This window comes from Raphanus sativus, chromosome 8, assembly GCF_000801105.2.
Source record: "Raphanus sativus cultivar WK10039 chromosome 8, ASM80110v3, whole genome shotgun sequence".
Classification (NCBI taxonomy): Eukaryota; Viridiplantae; Streptophyta; class Magnoliopsida; order Brassicales; family Brassicaceae; genus Raphanus; species Raphanus sativus.
The window spans coordinates 21,441,325-21,450,703 of record NC_079518.1 but is presented as its reverse complement, the minus strand read 5'-3'; the positions used below and the strand labels follow the sequence as shown (position 1 = coordinate 21,450,703).

The 9,379-nt window shown below is 32.9% G+C and overlaps 1 protein-coding gene across 1 annotated transcript; it reads left to right on the top strand.

The window, feature by feature from the left end:
- Positions 1 to 4,453: 4,453 nt before the first annotated feature.
- LOC130498866 (adenosylhomocysteinase 1) lies at positions 4,454 to 6,476 on the top strand. Its single transcript, XM_056992561.1, has 2 exons — positions 4,454 to 5,230; positions 5,454 to 6,476. The coding sequence occupies exons 1-2, from the start codon at positions 4,520 to 4,522 to the stop codon at positions 6,198 to 6,200; spliced, it is 1,458 nt and encodes a 485-aa protein (XP_056848541.1). The 5' UTR covers positions 4,454 to 4,519; the 3' UTR covers positions 6,201 to 6,476.
- The last annotated feature ends 2,903 nt before the right edge of the window (positions 6,477 to 9,379 follow it).

Genomic DNA, 9,379 nt, shown 5'->3' with positions numbered 1-9,379 from the left:
CTGATACCATATCAAGTTTGGAGGAAACCTAAGTAGTATAATAGTTTCTCTCATCTTATTAACTTAGCCAATAGACTTATTTATACAAATTACATAATTTGTCTACAAGTTTTTTACATAATAGAATAGAAAATCTAACTTATACATTAATGATATATTTCCTAATAGTTACATCCAAATATATTTGAGGTGATCTCGTAATCCCCGAGATCTCCTAATACGTATCCATCTAATTATTTCAAATAAAGAAATTTGTATATCAAAAACTGCAAAAGTATTTTAATATTGATAATTATTTATGATAAAGTCTATTACATATAGTAAAATAAAATATTGTACGATAAAAATTTCAAACTACATGATCAACACTGTTATAAAATTATAATCAAATGATACAAAAAATATATAGTAATTCAGGATACAAACCAAATTTAGGATATATTTAAAATGAATATAACTCGTACAAATGTACGGGTTGCTTAAAATTTGCTTTTATATGACCCGAATGTTAAACATCATATATATAACTATGTACAGATCAAAACGTAAAATTTGCTTTATGTGCCCGAATGTTAAACATCATTGCGTTTGAGTACATAATTTCTATCGATGTCATTTAACAATTTATTTTTCGTTTGTCGGCGATAACAATCTATTTTTAATGGATTCAACATACTTTTTTATTCATAAACAAAGGGGATAAAATTGTTTTAGATCTGCGTAATATGAACAGGAAGAAAAGGGAGCCCTTCTCATAATTGATATGATTCTCCCTGTCGGTTGCTTTAAATATTACAAATCTTTTATTTCTGATTTCAACGTTGGTGTTAAGATTTCAGACTTCAGATCCACCGACGCTCCCCCACACGCCTGTCCAGATCCAAACAGTACAGCTACTCACACATTTGTGTAGTGACCATAGCACGTTCACCTCTGCATGTTTCAGACTATTAAAAAACTCAATTTTAGTTGTGGACTTCCACAGGATATGAGGATTTATGTTTTAACTTTTGGGATGAATTCAACTTATACAGTGAAAAAAATTAGGGTGCAAATGATAGACATACCAGAGAATAAAACAATTTAGTGGAATTGATTATTCATTTAAATTCATCTAAAACACAACTATTTAACATTTATACTAAATTTCTCCTCCAAATTACATTACCTCCACAAAAAAATCTATACTAATAAAGTTTTTGTCAAAAAAAAAAAACAATTTACTAATAAAGTAGATACATCTTTTCTTGAGCCATGTCAGCAGTCCCAAATAATCTAAACACGACATGACATTATAGTTTTATTAATTACTTCACATTTCTCATCCTTTTATATTTTTTTATTTTTACACCAAATATTTTAAAATATTAAATAACAGATAAATAATTATTTCAATTTTAGTTCAACTAAATTTTTGACATTAGTCTGTCAAATAATAATTTAATAAAAATTATATAATATAATTCAAAATACATAAACTTCAAAAAAAAATAGAAAATCTATAAATACAAAGAAAAGAACTTTCATTTTTTTCGCAGCTTTCCCACGATAATGAAAAATAAATCTAAAAAAAAATTGGTTCTACTTTCCTCGTCATAAAGGTAAAATTTATAATTAACAAAAATTAATAAAAAAACTACAACCAAAATTAATATATTACATATTTTAACATATTCAATTTGGAAAACATAAAATAATGAAATATAATAAATAATTTAAAAACATTCAGTGACAACACATAATATAGTTTAATTTTGGTAAACCAATTAGCGGATATATAATAATTTAGTGAAAATACATAAATATTAAAATGGTAAAGAAATTACAGCAGTGAGTTCCGTTATTTGTGTTTGAATCCGGACCACCGTTGATTAAAATGAAGTGAAAAATCGGCCTCTAGATTTCTTCGGTAGGCTCTCCAACTTAACTCTGATAGACAATCATTAGACGTTAGTCGTATCTCTTTCGAAAGCATCTGGATACCATAATCATTAAAAACATAAATATAAGCTAATAATACATAAATCTAAAGAGTAAAAACAAAATTTTCATAAAAAATGAAGAAAATCTCTTTATGGTATTGATCTTTCAGTGTCATCAGACTCAAAAAAAAAAAAACTAAAATCATTAGTGTACTTTCAGTGTGAATCTTATGGATGGAATTGTATTAAAAATGCAAACTCTCCTCTGAACAAAATATCTCCCAGTTTTTATAAATACGAGTCGGTCTCATCCGATCTAAAAAATCTTATTTTTTTGAATATGAAAAAATAAAGAAGTCATTGCAAGTGCCGGAAAGACTAGGCCTACTGAAGGCACACATTCGCAGATCCTCTAGATGTAGAGCAGCCATGGCTTTGAACCCCAATATGTTACCCACAATTGAGGTAAACATGTTAGTAACAGACCCTCCCAATGGCAGGTTTTTATGCGTTACTCACCCGTCCGCCACTGGAAACACCACTTCCCGTCTGACTTGCATGTGTTAAGCATGCTGCCAGCGTTCATCCTAAGTCAGGATCGAACTCACTTCTTAAAATACCCTATATACGTTGGTGGAAATAGGAGAATGGGTCAGATTTATTCTGATGGTAGCAAAAGTAACAATACAGTTTATAATGCTACGGCAAGAGTAGTCCCAAAATTTCATCTGTTTTCTGGGTTTGGAAAAGTACGGATTTTCAAGAACGAGAATCTTAGGATATGTTAGGAATCACTTATTTCCTTTTTTGAGGATCGACGAATCAAATGATATTTTTGTTCCAATTTTTGCCTCTTTTCTCCCTATAAATCAAACATTTCTTTGCCATAATGCTTAAATTCCTCTTATTATCAATGATAATGATACAAATCGGATTCTAGATGTAGAAATAAATATAAGAGTGCATACCTATATTTTTATTATTAAAATAACAAAAATATATTATTTTAATAATAAAAATATATTATTGCGGATATAATACATAAATAATTAACCGAATTTGCACGCCGTGAAGGCAATCAAGAAAGTTCCTTGCATTACCGGGCATGAATGGTTTTGTTGCATAATTAATTGTTTTTTGGAATAACCAGGCACAAATATTTTTTTAGTTTCAAAAATTTTAATTATTTTTGTAATGGCAATTGGAATGATATTAACTTCTATATATTTATTATCTATGTCCCGTCAAATGTTCTATGGATACAAATTAATTAATGCCAAAAGTTTTTTTTAATTCATTTTTGCATTCAGCTTTTGGATGGCATGATGAGATTCATCATTGTCTTTCCTTGTAGTCCGATCATAATCCGAATCATGACTCCCATTGCTTTGTGCGAGATTCTCTACCAAAGTATAAGTATCGGCTTCTTCAATTGTTTGACTCATGAAGCTACCTACAAAACCACAAGCGCCCTTTGTTTCAAAGAGAGAATGACGGGTTATTCACATTTCATTTGATGGTCATAGACAAATTAAACACTAAACAGTGGTAACTCTAAAAATTCCCCCGGGAAAAAGTAATAAATAGAAATGGAGAAATAGTGGGTTCCTCTATATCTTAGAAATAAAAACAAAGTGTTTCTTAAAACAAACTAATCAACACACAATCGAAAGAAAGCGTAAAAGATTCTACTTCCATTTATATCAATTTAGACATTACACAGTCACATGTGATGGATCTAAAAGCCATTTATTTATATCTCGTTGAAATATGCGGAGAACATGGGGCGACTCTACACTCTAGTGGGCCAATAAGATGTCATCTAAAATGCAAGATTGATAGACTGGGATTGATGGCAAAATGATTATTAATGCAGTATAGAAGAGATTTTAGGGTGAAAGTGATCGTGAACATTAAACCACACGACCTATTTCAAGGGAGATTTTAGGGGAATTAACATTTCGGCATCGCCAGGGACAGAGGACCGACATGTGGCAACACGTTACTAGTCTGAACTACTTCGGTGGGACCATGATACCTCTGTATAATTCAAAAAAAAAAAAAAAAAAAAAAAAGAAAAAGAGTAGCTCCTCTGCTCATGCATGGCTGGTTGATATGGGGGTGTGATACGTCTTAAACAGTTTACACCTTATTGATGACATATGATTTTCACCTACCTTAAAATCACACAAATCTTCTAGTTTCTAGTTTCTAGTTTCTAGTTTCTATTTCTCTCCCTAGAGAGAAAGGGAATCAAATAAATCATGGAGTACTACGCAAGAATCCAAACATTAAATGTTAAATCACCACCACAAAATAAACATCTCAGCAACGATTTGGATGAAGCCACGTGGCACATGAAGCTACAATAGTAGTCTAACGACATGAGTCAAACTACTAGCGCAGCGTGTTCCGCGAAACAGTGGATCACAGAGCTTCTACCAGATCCACCAAACCCTTAAAACAATCGGAGCCGTCCATATGATATAGACCTCATCTATTTATTCTCTCTCACACCCCCTTTCTTTCTCCTCACACACACACCTCTCTCTCTCTCTCTGCCCCCAATCAAATCTCAAATCTCAGATCCGAAGAAAATGGCGTTGATCGTAGAGAAGACGTCGAGTGGGCGCGAGTACAAGGTCAAGGACATGTCTCAGGCGGACTTCGGTCGTCTGGAGCTCGAACTCGCGGAGGTGGAGATGCCCGGACTCATGGCCTGCCGTACGGAGTTCGGCCCATCTCAGCCCTTCAAAGGCGCGAGAATCACCGGATCTCTCCACATGACGATCCAAACCGCCGTGCTCATCGAAACCCTAACGGCCCTGGGTGCGGAAGTGAGATGGTGCTCGTGCAACATCTTCTCGACCCAAGACCACGCCGCGGCCGCGATCGCTCGCGACTCCGCCGCCGTGTTCGCGTGGAAAGGAGAGACGCTTCAGGAGTACTGGTGGTGCACGGAGCGTGCTCTGGACTGGGGTCCAGGCGGTGGTCCGGATCTGATCGTGGACGACGGTGGTGACGCGACGCTTTTGATCCACGAGGGAGTCAAGGCAGAGGAGATCTTTGAGAAGACGGGTCAGGTTCCGGATCCGAGTTCCACTGATAACCCTGAGTTCCAGATCGTGCTTTCGATCATCAAGGAAGGTCTTCAGGTTGATCCTAAGAAGTACCACAAGATGAAGGAGAGACTCGTTGGTGTCTCTGAGGAGACCACCACTGGTGTCAAGAGGCTTTACCAGATGCAGGAGACTGGTGCTCTTTTGTTCCCTGCCATTAACGTCAACGACTCCGTCACCAAGAGCAAGGTACTTAAATTGAACCGGGAACTGTTGGTTTGGTTTTCGGTTAATTATTGTGAACCGGAATCGTTTTATATCTCGGTTTATTGGTTTGGTTTTTAACTGATTGAATTTTTCAAATCTCGCTTATCGGTTTGTAGCCAGGACAAATGTGAAACTAGAATCTAATTTTTTCCTGTGATTGGATGAAACGATGTCGTATTGATCTCCTTTTGTTCTCTAATTACAGTTCGACAACTTGTACGGATGCCGTCACTCTCTACCTGATGGTCTCATGAGGGCCACCGATGTCATGATCGCCGGAAAGGTTGTCGTTGTTTGCGGATATGGTGATGTCGGAAAGGGTTGTGCCGCTGCCATGAAGACCGCTGGTGCCAGAGTCATTGTCACCGAGATCGATCCCATCTGTGCTTTACAAGCTATGATGGAAGGACTTCAAGTTCTGACCCTTGAGGATGTCGTCTCCGAAGCTGACATCTTTGTCACCACCACCGGTAACAAAGACATCATCATGGTTGACCACATGAGGAAGATGAAGAACAACGCCATCGTCTGCAACATTGGTCACTTCGACAACGAGATTGACATGCTTGGTCTCGAGACCTTCCCTGGTGTCAAGCGTATCACCATCAAGCCCCAGACCGACAGGTGGGTGTTCCCAGACACCAAGTCCGGAATCATTGTTCTCGCTGAGGGTCGTCTCATGAACTTGGGTTGTGCCACTGGTCACCCGAGTTTCGTCATGTCTTGCTCTTTCACCAACCAGGTGATCGCCCAGCTTGAGCTTTGGAATGAGAAGTCGAGCGGTAAGTACGAGAAGAAGGTGTACGTTCTACCCAAGCATTTGGATGAGAAGGTTGCGGCTCTTCACTTGGGCAAGCTTGGAGCTAAGCTCACTAAGTTGACAAAGGACCAATCTGACTACGTCAGCATTCCCATTGAAGGACCATACAAGCCTGCTCACTACAGGTACTGAGAGGAGAGCTCTTTGGTTCTGCTTGTGGTTTGTGTCGTTTATGGTGGGAAGAGTGGAAGATATTGGTCCGCTGATGAAGTTGACCAAATATCATTCTGAATAAAGGGTTATTGGCTTTTGAAGGTTGTTGCTTGTTGTTCTTCTTTCTCTTGAAACTTAATTTAGCTTTTGGTTATCAGTTCCTTCTCGATTTGTTTTTGTGTTTTGATCACCGTTGTACTCTTTAAACGAAAAATGGTAAAAGAGGAAACTATTTTCCTCACCAATTTTAGAGCTTTCTTTATCTTTTCACCTTTTATTATGTTCTTTGTTTCATGGAATGTGTGATGTGAAGCTCTCATTTCAAATGTGGGCTTTGCTATTTACGGTAGTTATGTTTTAAGCTAAATCGTAGCATCCATTTATACCACTTTTTTTTTGAACAAATGGTATAAAACTAGTATTATGATTAGTTTTCACCCAGTCAGTACAATAACTTTCTAGAATTCAAAAATCATGTCCTTTACTGATAAAAATCATATATATATATATATGTGTTGACAAAAAATGTATCATATATACCATGTTCGAAAACGCGGCGCCAAGGGACGTATACTCGCCGGAAAAACGCTCCACGGTCACCAAGCATAGCGATCTGATGTTATTCGGTTACTCAATCGGTGAAAATTAAAAAGTTCGTCATTCTGTATATTTGAAGCTCAAAATCACATGCTCTATTATAGATCTGTTATATTTCATTAGAACTAATAAGATTAAGAAGAAGAAACAAAGAAATCGTAAAAAAAAAGAAAGGAAAACGGTTCTGGAATTTGTAGGTGGAATGTTGAAGACGAGGACATGTTGGTCATTTGACATCATTAAACCTAAAAAACAAAAAAAAAAGTCCAAAATGAACCCTCCCCGTTTCGAACCGAGGTCTGGCGCCGTAGACAAACTGATATTAACCACTGGACCAAGTATCAATTACTATATTTTTGCACATATTCAATATATAACGGCTTAAATAATATAAAAACTATAAAACTACTCCCCGATTAATCTCCGTATAATCTCCAAATAATAGATTCGGCGCTAGGCGCTACCTTACCGCACGCGTTACGCCTAGCGTAATTTTGAACATTGCATATATATGTTATAATATTTGTTGAATTTCTTTTTTTTTTAATTCAGTAATTCGATTCAAAACATTATACACTAGTGGTTGGCAAAAATAAAATTTTCTACACTAGTGCAATTTATCTTCATTTATATTTATACAGCTTAACTAAGAAAACAATTATAATAAACTTTTCACATGGTGTAAACTTAACATTTAGGTATCAATATCACAATATTTTATACAAAAATTTCCCTCATAAAATAGGCGTTGTAATAATTTATAATTTACAATAAAACAATAAATTTAAATTCAAATAGTCGTAATAATTTATAATAAAAACAATAAATTTAAATTAAAAAGGTTTAATATTTGTATATGTATAAATATATTAATTAATTAAGAAATAGTTTATTATTTGTTATCTAATTAATATATATTACAAAACAACAAAACAATTTTAATTCTATAAAACTGTTGAGCATAACTCAAATCTAAAAGTAGAAGTAATAACATTTTTCGAATATTTATAGATAAATTATGGTTCAAATCTTTAAATTTTTAGATATACTACTAAAATTAGAGCTTATAATTTCAAAAAAAAACATGGGTTATATATAAACAAAGCTAAAAAATTTTAAAACTAGTTTATTAATATATTATTAATTTTATTTTGAATGAGGTTTATTAATAACTAGATATAAAATTTATTTGATCTTTTAATTTCACGAACAGATAAAAAATGAATATTTTTTTTCACATTAGTTTTTGAATTTTCGCGTATATATTGTTGACTTATTTTAGTAATAATAATCTGTTTCCTTACATAAATTTTGATTAATATTTCATTTCAATAATCATAGTGTTTTAGATAATATATTAGTTATTTTAATTTTTAGTAAATACTCACTTTTATTCTTTTCAAAATAATAATAGTTGTAGTTAATTTAAACATATAGAACTGTGAACTCTCTATATTGTTTAAGATAAATTAAAAATAACAGAATTCGAAATATAAATATTATACAACACCAATCAATATGTATCATTGATAGTCCACTAAATATCAAATATATTTTTAGATAAACATCATTTTTTTTTTACTTTAGCATCATGACTTTAACTTCTTTGTCTATATATCATATACTATTGAAAATTTCTTGTTATATAATATATTGTAGAATATTGTGTCGTTATATTTTTGAAAAAAATCTGAAGCTTTGTAACAGTAGTGATTTTTGATATTACGTACGTATAATTGTAAGAGTAGACTTGAAAAATATAGATCAACTTTTTTAAACTTTGATCTAAACTCTTGTTGATAATCATTGCATAGCAAATTTGTATAGAGAATTATAGTCTTTTAAGTTTGAATCTTGTATGCGTTGGTATGAAGGCAATCCTACATATGTTGGTATGAGGTTTTGGTTTATTCTACGAATAATTTTTTTTTTCAACATAGTTTTTGATTAGGATTTCTGCTTCAATAATTATGTTGTCTAGGCAGGTTATTAGTGACTTTTTTCCATTACAAAGTCCTTTTCTTTGATTTAAATTCTTTAGTAACATGACCTACAATATCATAATCAATTTTACATGCCGATAAGAACAAGCACACGTAAACATAATCATACATAAGCATAATAGTCACATTAATTATGTTTGATATCAAAATATGAAAATAATCATACAATTAATTTTTAACAAAAATCGTTTTATTATCTTAATACATATATTTTTAGTAATGATATAGTTTAACACATATCACATTCTTAAATATATAATTGTCATGTGTCGTAATCATGTTAATTAACAACTTTGAAGAACCAATACGATCTTTTATAATTATATTTTCATTAAAATTTTAGAAAAGAAAAATAATATTAAATAAATTGTTTTCAAATCTTTTTTTAGGATTATGAAAAAGGAAAATTTCTAAAATTATTACTAATTTTTTAATCAAGATTATAATTATTATCATGTTACATATCTAATTGTTTTTTTCAACATGTGATACCAAAAAATGAGCACGCGAAGATGTGAAAGAACATACATAAATACTCATCCAATATTTTTCTTGTAT

Excerpts from the sequence above, each read along its gene's own strand:
- LOC130498866 (XM_056992561.1), top strand. The coding sequence starts at position 4,520 with ATGGCGTTGATCGTAGAGAAGACGTCGAGTGGGCGCGAGTACAAGGTC. Across the intron at positions 5,231-5,453 it reads ACTCCGTCACCAAGAGCAAG|TTCGACAACTTGTACGGATG; the intron begins GTACTTAAATTG and ends CTCTAATTACAG.